The sequence below is a fragment of the Podarcis gaigeae genome (genome assembly GCF_964106915.1).
Source record: "Podarcis gaigeae genome assembly, chromosome: 10".
NCBI classification, from domain to species: Eukaryota; Metazoa; Chordata; class Lepidosauria; order Squamata; family Lacertidae; genus Podarcis; species Podarcis gaigeae.
Window position 1 is genome coordinate 7,766,687 of NC_139686.1, and position 19,270 is coordinate 7,785,956.

At 46.4% G+C, this 19,270-nt stretch overlaps 1 protein-coding gene across 3 annotated transcripts in view; it reads left to right on the top strand.

Moving 5' to 3' along the window:
- Window positions 1-19,270, top strand: part of PLXNA4 (plexin A4) — a 612,201-nt gene that overhangs the window by 480,126 nt on the left and 112,805 nt on the right. For all 3 annotated transcript variants that reach the window (XM_083699819.1, XM_083699820.1, XM_083699821.1), the window contains one exon: window positions 6,578-6,778. In XM_083699819.1, coding sequence (XP_083555945.1) covers window positions 6,578-6,778 — 201 coding nt within the window. The remainder of the gene's footprint in view (window positions 1-6,577; window positions 6,779-19,270) is intronic.

The window sequence follows — 19,270 nt, forward strand, 5'->3', positions numbered from 1 at the left end:
CCGCAACCCTGAGATTAAGAGTCTCATACTCTACTGACTGAGCTATCCCAGGTTATCTTTTGGAAATTATACCATGTAGGTACCAGATGCACCTCTGTGTGGCAGGAGCTTCACTTCTTAAAAATATATGTACAGTGATACCTCGGGTTACAGACGCTTCAGGTTACAGACTCCGCTAACCCAGAAATAGTAACTTGGGTTAAGAACTTTGCTTCAGGATGAGAACAGAAATCGTGCGGTGGCAGCAGGAGGCCCCATTAGCTAAAGTTGTGATTCAGGTTAAGAACAGTTTCAGGTTAAGAACGGACCTCTGGAACGAATTAAGTACCCAAGGTACCACTGTACTTCTTCATGCAGCACATAGTTAATGTATGGAACTCGCTCCTGAAGGGGGCAGTAATGGGCTTTATAGATGACTTTAAAAGAAGATTCCACAGATTCATGGAAGGGAGGACTATCAATGGCTACTGGCCAGGATAGCTATGCTTGGCCCCCAGAGTTGGAGGTGGCAGCGCTTCTGAATAGCACTTGCTGGAAGCCACCAGCAGAAAGGGAAGAATGCACAATTCACAGTATTGGTGCTGACCTTTAAAGCCCTAAACTGCCTCAGGCCAGTATACCTGAAGGAGTGTCTCCACCCCCATCCTTCAGCCCAGACACTGAGGTCCAGCTCTGAGGGCTTTGCAAGATGCAAAGCTACAGGGAAGCAGGCAGAGGGCCTTCTCGGTGGTGGCACCCACCCTGTGGAACGCCCTCCCATCAGGTGTCAAGGAAATAAACAACTATCTGACTTTTAGAATACATCTGAAGGCAGTCCTGTTTAGGAAAGTTTTTAATGTTTGATGTTTTGTAGTGTTTTTAATATTCTGTTCGGAGCTGCTCAGAGTGGCTGGGGAGGCCTGGCCAGATGGGCAGGGTATAAATAAATGATGATGATGATGCTCAAATCTTGCTTGTGAGTTTCCAAGGGCATCTGGTTGGTCACTGTGAGAAAAGCATGCTGGGTTGGACAGACCCAGAAGTCTGTTCTCATGTTCACTTAGGAGTTGCCACAGAGGAGGCCCTCTCCTAGGCTGCCATCACTCTCCTGAGGGCAGCAGACCTACAAAAACATCCCCTCTTCTGATCTGAATCCCCAATGGGGTCTGCAGAGAAGGGGGGATCTTCCAGAAATTTGGGGGCCGAGTCATTTATGGCTTTAAACACTCAACAGGAGCACCTTGAATTGGGCCAGAAACTGGCAACAAATGCAGCTGTTCCAAAACAGCATATATATATATATATATATTTGCTTTCGTAGATTTTCACGGGTACAGGAATGCAGGTTTTGGTGTCCTCGGGTGTCTTCCCGTGTAAAAGTTGGGGTGTCTAGGCGACGTTTCGACGAGGTCTCACTCGTCATCTTCAGGCTGGTGCTTTCGGCTTCTTGTTACTGGAACAGAGCGGGATCTCAATGTTTGAGTTCCTATAAATACTGTAGAGGGGGTGTGGTGTCTAGCCTCCAATGTTCTGGGCAGAGAGGAAGTTCCCAGGCTAGTGTGCCTTTTCTTCTTTTGTTCCTTAATTACTTGAGAGATACCTTGAGTGATTTCTTGAGTGATATCCTGAGTACCACTTAGGTGGGTCATTAGGTGTGGATTAGTTGCTAAAGTCTTTGTGTCTTGACCTCTTGAACTTTGTGAAGAGTTTTCCTGAGAAGATGGATGTATTGCACTTAGTTGTGCTTTGGCTTGGCTTCGTGTGTAGGGGCGAGCTGTGGTTTTGTGGCTTGTGTCACGGAACATCACCACAAGAGAATAATCATGGAAGCCATCGAGATAGAGAAACACCCTCACAACATGAACAAGCGTGACGACACATCCCGCTTGCCAGACATCTGGAAATTAGCCCTCTCCACAAAAACTGACACCAGATCCAGAGGCACACAGAACGCCAACACCAATCAACCACACCAGACCCAAACCCAGACCCTCTCCACAGATGAATTACTGACACCATCCAGTAGCCAATCCATGGTGGCACCTCCGGATGCTGCACCCCCCTGCAATCCCTACACAGATCTGGCTGACACAAGCCACAAAACCACAGCTCGCCCCTACACACGAAGCCAAGCCAAAGCACAACTAAGTGCAATACATCCATCTTCTCAGGAAAACTCTTCACAAAGTTCAAGAGGTCAAGACACAAAGACTTTAGCAACTAATCCACACCTAATGACCCACCTAAGTGGTACTCAGGATATCACTCAAGAAATCACTCAAGGTATCTCTCAAGTAATTAAGGAACAAAAGAAGAAAAGGCACACTAGCCTGGGAACTTCCTCTCTGCCCAGAACATTGGAGGCTAGACACCACACCCCCTCTACAGTATTTATAGGAACTCAAACATTGAGATCCCGCTCTGTTCCAGTAACAAGAAGCCGAAAGCACCAGCCTGAAGATGACGAGTGAGACCTCGTCGAAACGTCGCCTAGACACCCCAACTTTTACACGGGAAGACACCCGAGGACACCAAAACCTGCATTCCTGTACCCGTGAAAATCTACGAAAGCATATATATATATATATATATATATATAAAATGTTCTGGGAAATACATATTTCTGTATTTTTAAAAATAGCATTGCATTATTCAACAAATGCTGTGGGTGAGTGTGTTGCAAGCTTTTGGGGAATTCCATACCGTTTGATCAGAGCCTGGCATGGTGGGCATATTTTCCTTGCAAACACACCTGATGCTAGTTGTGGTCCATCTCACCCACAGAACAGCATGACTGACAGTCTCCATAATGCCATTCCTAGTCAGGGTAACTGCAGCTGTTCCACAGCTCATCCATTCCTTGGTGTTGCTCAACTGTTTGTGCCCATGAGGCGCGTCCGCCATCTGCTGTGAGGAGAGATACCTCCCGCATCTCTCTCTAAAGTCACACGTCTTTCTGCTTCCCCCTCCCAGTGCTTTGAGTCACTCCTTCCCTTCGTCCCTCCTTCCCATTGCCAGTTCTTGAAATCGGGCACCTGAAATCAGCCCCCCACAGAATGTGCCGCTTTGCTGTCTCTTCTACCTTTCCTTAGAATGGGGTGAGGACAAATTAAAGGGCAGCTCTCTTGCATAACATAAAAGGGGGGAAGAGGCGCAGCTCATTAGTAGAGCAGCTGCTTTGAATGCAAAAGGCCCCAGTGGCAATTGCAGGTAAAGCGGGTGTGCTAGTCCCGAGGGTTAACCGTGCGGCGAGGTCCAAAGCCATTCCAAATTGAGGGTGTGGTATGGAGGCTGTCCATCAAAGCTGCGGCTGGGTCCAAGGCGGGGAGTCGGGTGAGGTCAGGAACTCTGGCAGAAGATCAGGACAGGGTGCAGGCAGGAACAGGTTACCAAAGAATGTTGCTCCCGCAACCTGGAACTGGGGCTGGCTGGCTTTTATTTGCCCAGAGGCATAGGGTGGCCCCAGTCCACAGGTGACTCTCCTCTCCTGGCCTGGAGGCGAGCCCTCCTCCTTTGAGAATTTATTTCCCCACGCTTCTCTGCCCTGAGCCTCTGCAGCTCAGGAGAGGCTGGAGGGTTACCGGACCCAGAGGCAACCTCCTCTTCCCCTGACGGGGCTGAGAGTGGAGCACCTGCAGGCAATGGGTCCTCCATCCCCTCAGGAGCCAGAGCAGACTCAGCTGGTGCCTGCACCTGAGGATCCAGCACAGGTGAGGACCCTTCAGGCTCAGGTCCCAGCCCCGGCTCAGCTGGTTCTGGAAGCGGGGACTCCTGTGCAGGCTGGGATTCCTCAGGTTCAGCCTCCGAGTACGCATCCCAGGCCATCTCTCTGCCTGGAGACCTGGAGAGCTGCTCAAGTCAATGCAGACATCACTAAATTAGATGGACCAAGGTGGGCTAAGGTAGATGGTAGTTGAATCCAGGGCTGGCTTACCCATAGGCACGAGGGGTGCAGGGCACCTGGGTGTAGGGCTCTCAGGGGCGCCAGGCCGAGAGTCCGGGGCTGAGATTTGGAGTCTGGGGATTGAAGAACCAGGCCAGCTGACAGCCGCTGTTGAGCGGAGCAGAGCCCGTCAGAGCGCCACAGGCTTTTCTGCTGCGGGCGATGAGGCAGCCGGCCGGCTCTGCCCTCCTATGCGCCTGGGATTGGCGGGCCGTCGAGAAGCCCGCCCAGCGCACAAATGCTGCTCACACATGGCGCACAGCTTCCCTCCCAAGCCTCTGCGGGGATTGCTGTCCTCCCTCCACCTGCAGCGGCATGGGAGAGAATTGCTCAACAACTTTGGCCTCCCCCCCCCAAATGGGGTGCGCTGGGCAGTTTTTTGCACTCTGGTGCCGCGTATGCTAAAGAAGGCCTTGGTTGAATCTGAATGTTGGAGGATTCAGGGCAGATGGAAGGAAACACATCTTAACGTTGCACATGGTTAAATTATGAAATTTGCTCCGTGGTGATGACCACCAAACTAGAGGGCTTTAGAAGACCAAATTCATGGAGGAGAGGGCGATCGATGGATGGCAGCTGGAGACAGTAATGCTTCTGTATACCGATTGCGTGAGACGACAGGAGGGGAAAGGGCTCTTGTGCTTGGATCCTGCTTGCAGGTTTCCCACTGGGGCACCTGGTTGGCCACTGGGAGAATAGGGTGCAGGATTAGATGGGCCATTGGCCGTCAGGCCCTTCTTACCTTCTTATGAACAATGGCCTGTCTCAAAAACAATAAGGCAGTGGGTACAGAATGCCGCGGCGAGACTCCTTACGGGGAATCACATTCACCCGGTGCTAAACCAGCTGTCCTGGCTCCCGGTGGAGTACAGGATCAGCTTTAAGGTGCTGGTTTTAACCTTTAAAGCCCTATACGGACTAGGACCCTCGTACCTACGGGACCGCCTCTCCTGGTATGTCCCAAGGAGGACCTTACAGTCTTCAAACAAAAACATCTTGGAGGTCCTGGGCCACAGGGAGGTTAGGCTGGCCTCAGCCAGAGCCAGGGCCTTTTCGGCTGTGGCCCCGACTTGTTGGAACGCTCTGTCACAAGGGACTAGGGCCCTGTGGGACTTGACATCTTTCCGCAGGGCCTGCAAGACAGAGCTGTTCCACCAGGCCTTTGGCCAAGGCACAGCCTTTGGTAATCCTCACAGAACTCTAGCCCAATGGTTGCCATGAATTTGATTTTGAATTGATTTTAAACTGAATTGATTTTAGAATGTTGTTTTACTTTTATTGTTGTTAGCCGCTCTGAACCCGGCTTCAGCTGGGGAGGGCGGGATATAAATAAAATTTTATTATTATTGTTATTCCAGAGTGGCAGAAAACAAGCTTGTTCCATCTTCCACGGAACAGCCCTTCAGATATCAGAAGAAGGCTATCACATCACCTCTCAGTTGAGGGAACTGGGGATGTTTAGCCTGGTAAAGAGGAGACTGAGAGGAGATATGATAGCCACCTTCAAATATCTAAAGGGGAAATGGAGAAAGCTTGTTTTCTCTGGCTCTGGAGGGTAGGACCAAAACCAATGGCTTCAAGTCACAAGAAAGGAGGTTCTGACCAAGCATCAGAAAGAACTTTCTGACAGTAAGAGTTGTTCGACAGTGGGACCGTCTCCCTTGGAAGGTGGTGGGCTCTCCTTCCTTGGAGGTTTTTAAGCAGAGATGGAATGGCCATCTCTCATGTATGATCTACTTGAGACTCCGGCATTGCAGGATTTGAGGTCCTTTCCAACACATAGAGTTGTATTTTCCCCCAGGCTTAACAACTATTGGCCAGTTCCCGCAACTATTTATCAACCCTTTACTTCACCTACTTTACTTCCCAATCCTTCACCTACTCATGAACGATGTCAATCAACATTTGATGATCTCCTTCTATCACAATAGAAAGTGTCCTTTCATACTGCATCACGGTGTGGTACGCTGGTTTGACATCAACTGATAGGAAGTGCCTACAGAGGGTGGTGAAGACAGCACTAGATATTATGGGCTGCCCCGTGAATCCGCTGGATGAAATAGCGGAAGAACGTTGCCTCAGGAGAGTGAGGAAAATTCTCAGGGATGATTCACACCCTGGCTGGCACTTTCTTGATCTCCTGCCCTCGGGCAGAAGATATAGAAGCACGATTAGTCGCACCAACAGGGCAAAGAACAGCTTCTATCTGTGGGCTGTTAGGCTGCTGAATGAAAAGATAACAACAGGGCAACTGACTTTCGGGTTTGGTGTGTGTGTGTCAGTAAACGAGGGGAATTAAGACTAAGAGAGCTGAGTGGGGGGCTCTCGTGTAATCTCACTGTATACAAGTTGTACAAGTGACAATAAAGTATTTCAATTTCAATTTATCATCTTTGTTAACCTTCCTCTGCTCCTGCTTCGTATCTGAAGAAGTGTGCATGCACACGAAAGCTCATACCAAGAACTGACTTAGTTGGTCTTTAAGGTGCTACTGGAAGGAATTTTTTTTTGTTTTGTTTTGACTATGGCAGACCAACACGGCTACCTATCTGTAACTTCCTCTGCTCCTGTAACTAAGCATTTTACTAACTTGCACGGGACAATTTCTTTCTTTCCCCTCCCATCCTGCCTCCTCCTCCTCCCTGCTTTCTCCAGGACTGCCCCCAGTTGCTGCACGTCAGTAAGATCTTGGTGCCTGTGGACGTCATCAAGCCAATCACGCTGAAGGCCAAGAACCTTCCTCAGCCTCAGTCCGGGCAGCGGGGCTACGAGTGCATCATCAGCATCCAGGGCAATGAGAAGAGGGTGCCTGCTTTGCGGTTCAACAGCTCCAGCGTCCAGTGCCAAAACACTTCAGTGAGTAAGCCCTGCCACTCTGGGCCATGGGAAAGGGAAGAGGGGGGCTGGACTGCAGGTTGAGATAGGGGACAATCAGTGCCGGATTTGCGTATAAGTCAAACAAGCTATAGCTTAGAGCCCTACTCTCTTGGAGCCTCCTCCAAAAAATTAAAGGGAAAAAACCTGGATGTACATTTCCAAAATATAAGATAAAAAACTAATGAAATAAAACCTACATACAGCAACAGTGTTTTGTGTTGTGTAGGCTTCTATGGTGTAAGTCATGGGCCCCGCCTGCTAGCCTGCTCCCTAAAATATCACTGGTTTGCTCCTTTCTATATATAGGGTACCTACATTCTTCATGGACTGGTTGAAAATGTTATGTACAAATGGCTTAAGATACCTATGAGGTCCATAAATTACCGTATAGCTTATATTCAACACAAAAAACAGCGACAATTTGTTATTGTCGTATAAAGGGCCCCATTACCTTCAGTAGCTTAGGGCCTCATCAAACCTAAATCCGGCCCTGGGGACAATTGTGATTTTGTTTGCATTTTAATGGGAGACTTTCCGAACCAACACAAAGACCGAAACAGAGCTATCGTTTGAGAACCGTGCTTCTCTGAATTTTTGTGATGCAATTCTCCAGTCAAACGATGTGCATGGGCTGGAGAGGCGTAGGTCGAAGTGAAGGCTATCGATGGCATGCAATCTATCTATGTTCTAGTAGGTCCACGTGATGAGGCAATACTTTCAAATGCCAGTTGCTGGAAATCACAGATGGGGAGAATTCTCTGTGTTCGAATCCTGCTTCAGGGTTCCCCACAGACACTTGATTGTCCAATGTGAGATTGTTTGACTCGGCAGGCCCTTGGCCTGATCCAACATGTTCTTAAGATGTTGGTCTCTGCTCCACCTACTAGCAGGTTGGCAGTTTTAAAGGCATTTTCTCCTGGTTGGGATAATTGCCGCATGACTAAGATGATAAATGGTCTTTAAGGTAAAGGGACCCCTGACCATTAGGTCCAGTCGTGGCCGACTGGGGTTGCAGCGCTCATCTCGCTTTATTGGCCAAGGGAGCCCCGTACAGCTTCCGGGTCATGTGGCCAGCATGACTAAGCCGCTTCTGGCAAACCAGAGCAGTGCATGGAAATGCCGTTTACCTTCCTGCCGGAGCGGTACCTATTTATCTACTTGCACTTTTACACGCTTTCGAACTGCTAGGTTGGCAGAAGCAGAAACTGAGCAACGGGAGCTCACCCCGACGCAGGGATTCGAACCGCCAACCTTCTGATCGGCAAGTCCTGGGCTCTGTGGTTTAACCCACAGCGCCACCTGCGTCCCTTAAATGGTCTTTAAGTCCAGCCTTAATGAGGATCAGTAGAGTGAGTTGGATATGAGCCTGTAGAAGAGAAGACTGCAAAGCAATATGACAGCCATCTTCAAATATCTGAAATATCTTCAAATATCAAATATCTGATGGGCTGCCATGTGGAAGATGGAGCAAACTTGCTTTCTTTGGCTCCAGAGGAGAGGACCAGAAATGATGAGATTCAAATGTCAAGGGAGGAGATTCCAACCAAACACTAAGCAAGAACCTCTGGGTGGGAACAGCTGTTTGACAGTGGAATGGACTCCAACTGCACAATCCTATGATTCTAAGAGAATTTTGCAGCACATGTAGCTTCTTTTCCATTTAAATCCTATATCCAAATCTGGATCTGGGTGTTTCGCCTCCGCTCCCCTCTGTGTCATTCAGAGGCTCCTTTTTGCCTCAGGAAGGACTCGGCTGAAAGGTTTTAATTTATTTTGCAAACTTTTATTCTCCTCTCCCGAGCAGAGCTTTCTAAAGTCAAGCCACTCTTCAGACAGGCAGGAATCTGAGGCACATCACATCGTGCCTTCCTTGCAATGAATACTAATTCAGGGTTTTTTGGGGGGTGGGTGTTGGATAGAAAGAGAGAGGGATAATTCCTGTAAAAAGCTGCACAGGCAGGATGCTAGCAACATTATTGCCTGTTATCGGCTGCACCCAACCATAGGGTGTTTCTATTCTAATTCCTGAACGATTCAAGATGCAAGATAGATAAAGAGGTATACCAAGGGTCAGAAAACTTTTTCAGCAGGGGGCTGGTCCACTGTCCCTCAGACCTTGTGGGGGGCCGGACTATATTTTGGGGAAAAAAATGAACAAATTCCTATGCCCCACAAATAACCCAGAGATGCATTTTAAATAAAAGAACACATTCTACTCATGAAAAACATGCTGATTCCCGGATCCACTGGCCAGATTGAGAAGGCGATTGGGCCGGATCCGGCCCCTGGGGCTTAGTTTGCTTACCCATGAGATACACAGTGTGCGCACATGTGCGTAGGGGGTCCAATTTGGCCAAGGCTGCATGCCCCGCAAGGAATCAAGGTGCTAAGCAGAAAGAACTGAAATCATTCAAGCCTTTTCTTATTTTCTTTTTTCCTAATTATTATTTTATTTTATTTACCAACAAACAAACAAACAGGTAAACACAAATATTTCACAAACGCTACTAACACCAATGACAAACATTAAAACACCCTTGTGACTTCCCTCCACCAACATTCGCCTTCATTTGTACAATATTATTATATTTCCCACTGCAATTTATATCTTTGTTTCTTATCTCTCTTAACTTACTATTATTTATTCTCATTCGACTTTACAAGCATTAATCCAAACATATCAATGTATTATTTTTTGAGCAGTGTTTGGACATATAATCTTCAAACCATTTCCATTGTAGTCTTAATTTCTGATTTGATTGGTACCTTATAACTACAGTTAGTTTTGCCAATTCAAGCGTTTTCAAGTTCTAAAAGTGAAGCCACACTTTCCTCTTTTGAAAAGCTGAAATGCTTGAATATTTCTGTCTGTTTTTTCTCAAACTTGGACCGGCCGTTACCCCGACAAAGATAAAAGGCTGTTACACCCCGCCCCAGGTTGCGGGAGCAACATTGCTGTATGCTAGATCCTGCCTGAGATCCTGTACTTGCCCTTGACTGGTTTCCTGCCTTGGCCCTGTCAGACTGACTCCCAGCGGAACCTTTGGATTCTGGACTGGTCCTGGACCGCGTTTCATGGGTTACCCCCGGGCCCAGCACAGGGTCCTATCCCTCAGGAGCAGCAGAAAGCAAGCTTGCTCCATCAAGGAAGAAGTCAGTTTATATTTGGTTCTGGGCTCTTGGTGTGGAAGGAAACCTCTTTGGCTGGTGTGGTTGAACTTCCCATAGCCTCCTTCCTTGCCCAGAGCTGGGAGCTGGGGTATTTCTGTCACCTAAGAAAAAAGAAAAGCAGGAGAAGGAGGGGGGGGGGGGAGAGAGGGAATCTTGATTAGGGGCCAATAAAATTGTCCAAATCTTATTTATTTATAAAAGTATTTCTATACCACAAATTAATGCAATGTAATATGGCTGCGTGCAAGTGTATATACAATAACACAGAAGACACCATATAGTAATGTAATAAAGTTCAAGATGATATAGAGCCCTGTTCTCCGCTGGGAACTCTTCAAGCTTAGATGCATTAGAATGGAGACGTAAGCTATAATTAACAACCAAAATACACTCGTTAATGATTATTTATTATTTCACTCTAGCGCATGTATGATTCTGCGCGTGGCATCTTCTTTTATTATATGGTTATCACAACATTTGTGATGTACCAGTGCGCGTTGTGCAAAATTTAAAAATGGGCACTGCGAAAACAGTCAAAACAAAGGACCATGAATAGTTTGGCATTGGTCACAAGTTTGGGAGCACATTTAAGGAAAATAAATAAATCGGAAACATCACAAACAGTGGGAGAAACTCACTGGCAGGCATGTGGCTGTTTCTCTGTGTTAATTAAAGCTCTCTGACAACAATGCGCAGCTCAGTGCATCATCTGGTTGAGCATCATTGCATAATGCCATCCTGTTTGCTTGATGAAGCTGGATGGCTGATGTACACCCATATGCTTGTGTTGACTCAAGCTGCAGCGGTGCCAGCTTGTCATGTAAGATCAGCCTATGAGTTACGCTCTCTCTGGTTGGGTGTACAGACTCCAGAGTAAAACTCAGCGGGGTGGAACCAAACATGGATTTGCACAGCAAATGATGCAGCAACTGACTTTCCCCCCTTCCAAAGCGCTCTGGAATATGCAGAGTATTTCAAAAGCTGTGAGAACACACAACTGAGCATGCTCGTAGTATCATGGAATTGTAGAGTTGGAAGGGACCACCAAGGTCATCCAGTCTAACCACCCTGCCCTTCCCCCCCAGCAATGCAGGAATCTTTTTACCCAAAGTGGGACTCGAACCCACAGACCTAAGATTCAGAGTCTACTGATGGAGCGGTAATGAGATGAAATATGTAAAGGAAAAATATTAATAGAAACTTGTAGAAAAGTGGTAATATGGCAGTTATTACAAGATAGCAGATAAACAGAAATTCATAGAAACAAAAATAGCGCTGGATGAAATCATTGGTCTCAACTAGGGCCAGGGCCTTTTCAGTACTGGCCCCGACTTGGTGGAATGCTCTGTCCCAAGAGACTAGGGCCCTGCGGGATTTGACATCTTTCCGCAGGGCCTGCAAGACAGAGCTGTTCCACCAGGCCTTTGGTTTGGACTCAGTCTGACTCTTATGTTTCCCTCCCTTTATGGTTTTGATCTGTGGTCTACTTTTAAAATGAGGCTGCATTTTAAATTGTATTTTAACCCATATTTTAAAAAACTGGTTCCCCCTCTCTATTATGTTTTTATTGTAATTTTACTGGTGTTAGCCACCCTGAGCCCAGCTCTGGCCGAGGAGGGCAGGGTATAAATAAATTATTATTATTATTATTATTATTATTATTATTATTATTATTATTATTCTATTTGGGTGGATTTTTTCACCCATGTGACGGTGTCACTAAGTACATTGTACTCCTCTCCCCTGCTTGTTGCTTCCTATTGTAGTCTTCTATGACATCACTCATTACCATGGCAGCTATTGTGTTATGCCCTCGCTTTTTCTCTGGAATGTAAGATGGGAAAGGGTGTTAGAGCCACGAGACATTCAACAACCTGTTTAGCGTGGAGTAGATAAGACTGATAATGTGATATGAGAACCATCTTCAAATATCGGAAGGGCTGTCACATGGAGGATAATAATAATAATAATTTATTATTTATACCCTGCCCATCTGGCTGGGTTTCCCCAGCCACTCTGGGCGGCTTCCAACAGAATATTAAAATACAATAGTCTATTAAACATTAAAAGCTTCCCTAAACAGGGCTGCCTTCAGACGTCTTCTAAAGGTCTGGTAGTTCTTGTTCTCTTTGACATCTGGTGGGAGGATGTTCCATAGGGTGGGTGCCACTACCGAGAAGGCCCTCTGCCTGGTTCCATGTAACTTGGATTCTCGCAGTGAGGGAACCTCCAGAAGACCCTCGGAGCTGGACCTCAGCAGAACGATTTGGGTGGAAACACTCCTTCAGGTATACAGGGCTGAGGCCGTTTAGGGCTTTCAAGGTCAGCATCAACACTTTGAATTGTGCTCGGAAACATACTGGGAGCCAGTGTAGGATGGAGCAAGCTTGTTTTCCACTGCTCCAGAGAGTAAGACCCAAAGCAATGGTTTCAATTTGCAAGGAATGAGATTCTGACTAAACGCTAGGAAGAAATTTCTGACAGTAAGAGCTGCTTGACAGCGGAACAGACTCCCTCGGAAGGTGGTAGACTCTGTTTCATTGGAGGCTTTTAAATGGAGGTTGGGTGTCCATCTGCCAGAGATTCTTTAGCTGTGATTCCTTCACTGCAGGGGGTTGAACGAGGTGATCTTTGGCTCACCTCCAACTCTACGAATCTATGATTCTAGGCCTGGAAGTGAGTTTCAAAATATATCAGGACTACTAGCTTGTACTTGTTTTTCCATGATGCTTTCTTCCGATTTTCCTCAACTAATCATTTCCTCTTGTTGATGTTGTTGATGATGATGATGTTCCTTTCACAAAGAATGTAGGCTTCATTGTCCTTCCTCTGCCCCATTGCAGGAAGTTGTCATTAAAACCATGCAGCCCATTTTCTGTGGCATTAAACGCCATGTTTCCAATTATGGGCCTTTTGCCAGTTTTACGATCTGTTACAAATGAGCGTGCCATCATCTCACTTTGCTTTGCTCCCAGATTCCATTACTGGTTAGTGGCCTGTGAGTGCCGAAGCTCAGGATCTCACTGGGATTTATGGCTTGAAAAATTAAGGATGCTTTTTATGAACCTTTTTGGGCTGCTTGTTTGTTCTTAAAAAAGAAAAGAATTGCAATATTCTGAGTTAAAAGGAAACCTGACCCAAACCAAGAACCCAGACAATATGTCTGTATCAGTTCCTCAGATCTTTCTAGTGAAGTAATCTTACCAGTACTAAGCTGAAATCTCTGCAGAGTCTTAACAGGGAGAGAGGGTGATAGTTGTCGATGAACACCACACACCTGTTGAACAGCCCCATCCTTCATCTGAAGACCCCAAACCAGAGGCTGCTATAGCCGCTAGCCCAAAGTGCAACGTGGCTTTATGGACCATCTTGATCTTGAGGAAGGCATCATGGTGTTAAATAACATCTTAGTAGGAGCTCCTGTCACACCTTACTATGTGGTTAGATGTGTCCATATGAGGGACTGTAGCGTACAATCTTCATGTACACTTGGTGTGATGCAAACCCCTGTTACATAACAGAACATCCCTGAGCTATAAGGAAACCTCTTAATGGTGTCTTCCTTTCCTCTGTTTGGTAAATATTCCTCACCCAACTTACTGTGTCATCAAGTGTCTTGGTGTCACCTTCCAAAGACTGACACATGCCTAAGACGCTGGGACTTTCCAGTTCATCATTTCAACCACTTTGCCCACAGCCCTGCTGAAATATACTCGGAGTCGAGGGTGGATTTCATGCTCTTTATTCAGCTCATAGTGGTGAGGAGGAATGGAAGTTCCCCCAGAATGTCTGCTTTGTATACATTATTTACACAATGGGCCCCACGTGATTAGCTAATTCCGGGATTCTCCTGTAGGCCAATCAGATTGCAGATTCACTTCCACCTGGAGCTAGATTGGGTGGCTCCTGTGGAATTCTGCATTCTGGAGCCTATTGTTCTAGGACCAGTCAGACTGCTGCATTCTGGATCCTATTGTTCTAGGACCAATCAGACTGCTGCATTTTGGATCCTGTTCAACTCAGTACATAACACCTGCAGTGGTATAATCTAGGTAGTATTCCAAGAGCATCACCATCGTCCTTTATTATTTATATGCCATCCAGCTGACTCGGTTTCCCCAGCCACTCTGGGTGGCTTCCATCAAATTAAAACATCAAGCACAATAAAACATCAACTATTAAAAAACTTCCCTATACAGGGCTGCAATATCTTCTAAAATTGTCTAATTGCTTGCTTCCTTGACATCTGATGGGAGGGCATTCCACAGGGCAGGAACAACTTAAAGTGTTGGTGTTGACCTTTAAAGCCCCCAACTACTTCGTCCCTGTATACCTGAAGGAGCATCTCCACCCCCATCATCCAGCCCAGACACTGAGGTCCAGCTCTTAAGGCCTTCTGGTGGTTCCCTCTCTGTGAGAAGCGAGGCTACAGGGAACCAGGAGAGGGACTTCTCGGTAGTGGCGCCCGCCCTGTGGAACGCCCTCCCATCAGATGTCAAGGTGATAAATAACTATGCAACTCTTAGAAGACATCTGCAGGCAGCCCTGTATAGAGAAGTTTTAAAAAATATTTAATGTTTTATTATGCTTTTATATATGTTGGAAGCAGCCCAGAGTGGCTGGGGGCAACTCAGTCAGATGGGAGGGGTACAAATAATAAAATTGTTGTTGTTGTTGTTGTTGTAATCACACGAGACATAACCGGCTGTGTTCTTAGATAAATAAGGTATATTGGCCTTGTTTCGTCATCCTGGGCTTCATCAGTAGTTAAAGCTCATATGTGATATTACAGGACAGTGGATCTTATGGCATAGTAGTAAAAGGTAAAGGTACCCCTGCCCATACGGGCCAGTCGTGTCCGACTCTGGGGTTGCGTGCTCGTCTCGCTTAAGAGGCCGGGAGCCAGCGCTGTCCGAAGACACTTCCGGGTCATGTGGCCAGCGTGACGAGGCTGCTCTGGCGAGCCAGCACCAGCGCAGCACACGGAAACACCGTTACCTTCCCGCTACAAAGCGGTACCTATTTATCTACTTGCACTTAGGGGTGCTTTCAAACTGCTGGGCAGGAGCTGGGACTGAATGACGGGAGCTCACCCCGCCGCGGGGATTCAAACTGCCGACCATACGATCGGCAAGTCCTAGGCACTGAGGTTTTACCCACAGCGCCACCCGTGTCCCTGGCATAGTAGTAGCTGCTAATATTTGTGAAACAAGGCCAATATTCCAGAAATCCTTGTCTTAGACTCCCTGAAAGGATTTTGTGGAACTGTAACAACCTTTCATGTGGATTGTTTGGACCTTATGAACAGACAGGTGGAATAGACACTATTACACAGATGGACCTTAAGCATGAACTGATTAGAGAATGATCTGATCCACTGGGTCTTCTGCTTTGTTTGTTTGTTGAACTTTATGAGTTACTTCCATTGAAATTTATTTGATACACAAATAGTATACCTAATTTATCTAAGAACACAGCCGGTTACGTCTCGTGTGTTTATTGAGGATGCTTTACATGACCATAGGTTTGTTTGTTGTTGTTTTGCTGGTTGTTAGGTCCACAGCAGTGGGCAGCTGCCACAAAAATGACAAGAAACTCCTGCGTAAATTTCCAAAGAGCTTCTGCCAGTGCAGACCGTACAAGGTAGACCCATTGGTCTGACTCGGTGTAAGGCAGCTTCCTATGCTCCTTTGCCATGTACAAGTTTTGGGCTGGCTTGTGTGTCCACACCCCATCATCACCAGAACTTTGGTCCCTCACACAAAGGTGGGGAATGGAGTTTCTGAGAGCCAGTCTGGTGTAGTGGTTAAGAGCGGTGGACTCGTAATCTGGTGAACCGAGTTCGCTTCCCCGCTCCTCCACATGCAGCTGCTGGGTGATCTTGGGCCAGTCACACTTCTCTGAAGTCTCTCAGCCCCACTCACCTCACAGAGTGTTTGTTGTGGGGGAGGAAGGGAAAGGAGATTGTCAGCTGCTTTGAGACTCCTCCGGGTGGTGATAAAGTGGGATATCAAATCCAAACTCCTCCTCCTCCTCCTCCTCCTCTTCTTCTTCTTCTTCTTCTTCTGGAAATTTGGAGAGGGAATAGTAGAGCGAGTTTCCGGTGGGAGGAGTCTTTCTTACACTTTATTCAAAGTGGCAAAAGCTTCTTTCACACAAACACACATTCTTTTACATTTGGAAAATGCCAGCTGCGATTTGGCTGTTGAAGGAAGGAAGGAAGGAAGCCGGGCTGATTCTGTGACATCTAGTGTGCAAATAAATAGAAGCCCCACCTGATCGTAGAACCATAGAACTGTAGAGTTGGAAGGGACCCCGAGGGTCATCTAGTCCAAACCCCTGCAATGCAGGAATCTCAACCAAAGCACCCATGACAGACGGCCACCCAACCTCTGCTTAGAAACCTCCAATGAAGGAGAGTCCACCACCACATGGGGGAGACTGTTCCATTGCCAAAACAGCTCAGAAAGTTCTTCCTGATGTTTAGTTGGAATCTCCTTTCTTCTAATTTGATAGTCCACCCTTTTCCCCTACTCTTTGGAGTGCTTCCCCCTTCCCAATAAAATGTGGATAAAATTGGGTGGACAGACCTTCAGGTCCGTCCACACACGTCCAGGCCCAAGAATGGTGTTCACGATCCCAGAAACAGTCCCTGGTCTATTTCAAAACACCACACCAGCATTTGCATTAAAAAAATAAAATGTGTTTGGTTTTTCCCCCTTCTAAATCACAAAACAGCAATAACGACAACAATAAAAATTGCAGCGAGAGCAGCAATAAAAACCAGAGAAACAGAAGGAACAAAACAAATGATCCATTAAAATGTGCAGGAGATGAAAATTGTCTTCACCTGGCATTGCAAAGCTTGCAAAAGAGTCGCCAGCCCCATGTCCTTGGGGAGGTCATTCCATAACTGGGGTGTCACCATCAAAACAGCCTCACCCCTGGCAGAAGTCGCACCCAGAGCACGGCCTCCGACCTAGACTGTTAGAAACGGGGGGAAATGCATATAATCGGCTGTAATGTGCTCAGTGGCTTATGAGCTGTACAAAGTCTGTAGCGGATTCACTAGTAGGAGTAGAGGAGGAATCTGACTCATTTTGCAACTCAAGGCAAATCTAGCAAATAAGCACTTTTTTAGTGATATGTGATTAAAAAAAACAACCCACAGCCATCCTTTGAAAGTTGCCCTTTTCTATTGCTGCAGTTTTGCATTGCAGAGCTCCAGACAAGGAACGTGTTAAAACTGCTTACAGTTGAGTGAAATGAGCCTAAAAATCCACAAAAATGCAACACATTGTATTAGGAACTATTGCATCGCACAAATTAACTTCTTAGGCAAAACGGCATACAAAAAAAAGTTCAATTGGGAGAAATTTGTGCAAAAATGCATTGCAGTAACCCAGTCTGGAAGTCACCATTTCATGAAGCATATTATATTGGCATAAATATCCCCCCCCAAAAAAAAATGACCCCTGAATTTTTGAATTTTATTGATATTGATGCTGCATTTTATGCTGCATTTTATGCTGTTTTATGCTGTTATTAAGTCGCATTTTAATCAATGTTTTATATTTGCTGTTAGCCCCCCTGAGCCCGGTTTTTAAACTGGGAAGGGCAGAGTATTATTATTATTATTATTATTATTATTATTATTATTATTATTATTAAACCCAACCATTTGTCATTAAGGGGCACCCCTTTACCCCAGGAGGTATAAAACTCCTGTGAGGCTTTCACGAAATGTGGAGAAGTGTGTTCAGTGCCTCCCCCCCCCCCAACTTTGTGGGTTTTTAAATTTTTGACTCAGGGATGCGTTTGTTGTACTTTCCTGTCTGTTCAAGTAAAGCTGAAACATCCTAGTTGTTCAAATGCCAAGATGAGTTTTGGCTTCTTTGCTAAAAGCATCCCATGGCTCCGTGTTCCTGCCGCAGCAGCAATCAGTCCCCCGGCGTGATAATAATACATATTTGCTGCCACCTTCTCCTCTTCAAAGTGTGATGTGGCGTGTGAGCTAATTAACCCTGCCAGGTAGGGGAGTGCTACTAAATAACTCGCTGTGTACTTCATCCCAGGAGATCGTTTCCACTCCCCGCCCATTCTAACTAAGCTCCAAGTGGGAGTTACTGCAGGGAACAGATTCCACAAGGATGGATATTTTAACCACAAAGTCACAGGCAGAAAACATTCTTAGAGATAACTGCTGGAAACCATAGAGGTCAAGGGCAAAGCTCTGGGAACACGATAGTGTGGTTTGTCATCAGCGACTCCAAGGCGCCTTGAATCCAGAACCCAGTTTCTGGAAACCAGAGGAGAGGAGAGAACGTTCTTGTGCTTTAATCCCACTTGCTGGTTTCCCAGGGGCTTATGGCTGGCCATTGTGAGAACAAGTAGCTGGACTAGATGGGTCTTTGGCCTGATCCAGCAAACCTCCTCTTGCTTCCATATGGCCAGTTGCAGGAATGTAGCCCACTGATGGTGCTGGAGGAGACTCTTGAGAGTCCCATGGACTGCAAGAAGATCAAACCTCTCCATTCTGAAGGAAATCAGCCCTGAGTGCTCACTGGAAGGACAGATCCTGAAGCTGAGGCTCCAATCCTTTGGCCACCTCATGAGAAGAGAAGACTCCCTGGAAAAGACCCTGATGTTGGGAAAGATGGAGGGCACAAGGAGAAGAGGACGAGATGGTTGGACAGTGTTCTCGAAGCTACCAGCATGAGTTTGACCAAACTGCAGGAGGCAATGAAAGACAGGAGTGCCTGGCGTGCTCTGGTCCAGGGCGTCACAAAGAGTCAGGCACGACTAAACGACTAAACAACAAACAACAAGCCCACTGAATCACCTGGAATTGTATTGGCCAGCTCTCGGAGTCCTCTTCCAGCAGAGAAGAGAACAGAAAAAAGCATACCAAGAACTCTGGCCAATATACCGTAAGTTTCAGTAGTGGGAGTGGTCCCTACTTGCAAATCAATAGTCAATTGTAACAAAAACTAATCCATTTGAAAGTATGTATTCTGACAAGGATTACAAACTCAAATAGAGATTACAAACTAAAACTCATAAGGATATGTATAAGACAATAATTCGTTACAGAATTAGAGATAAGCGTTTATGAGTAGAGATAAGTTCATGTCAGTCCATAGTCAGATTCGACGTGAAGGTCTTAGTTTCAGTCATTCAGCAGAAGTCAGAAGTCAGTTATGGATCAGAAACCAGGACAGGGCCCTGTTTCGATGTATTCACCTTCATCAGCTGGAAGTATTAAACATTACATGGTTTCTGATCCATAATTGACTGGAT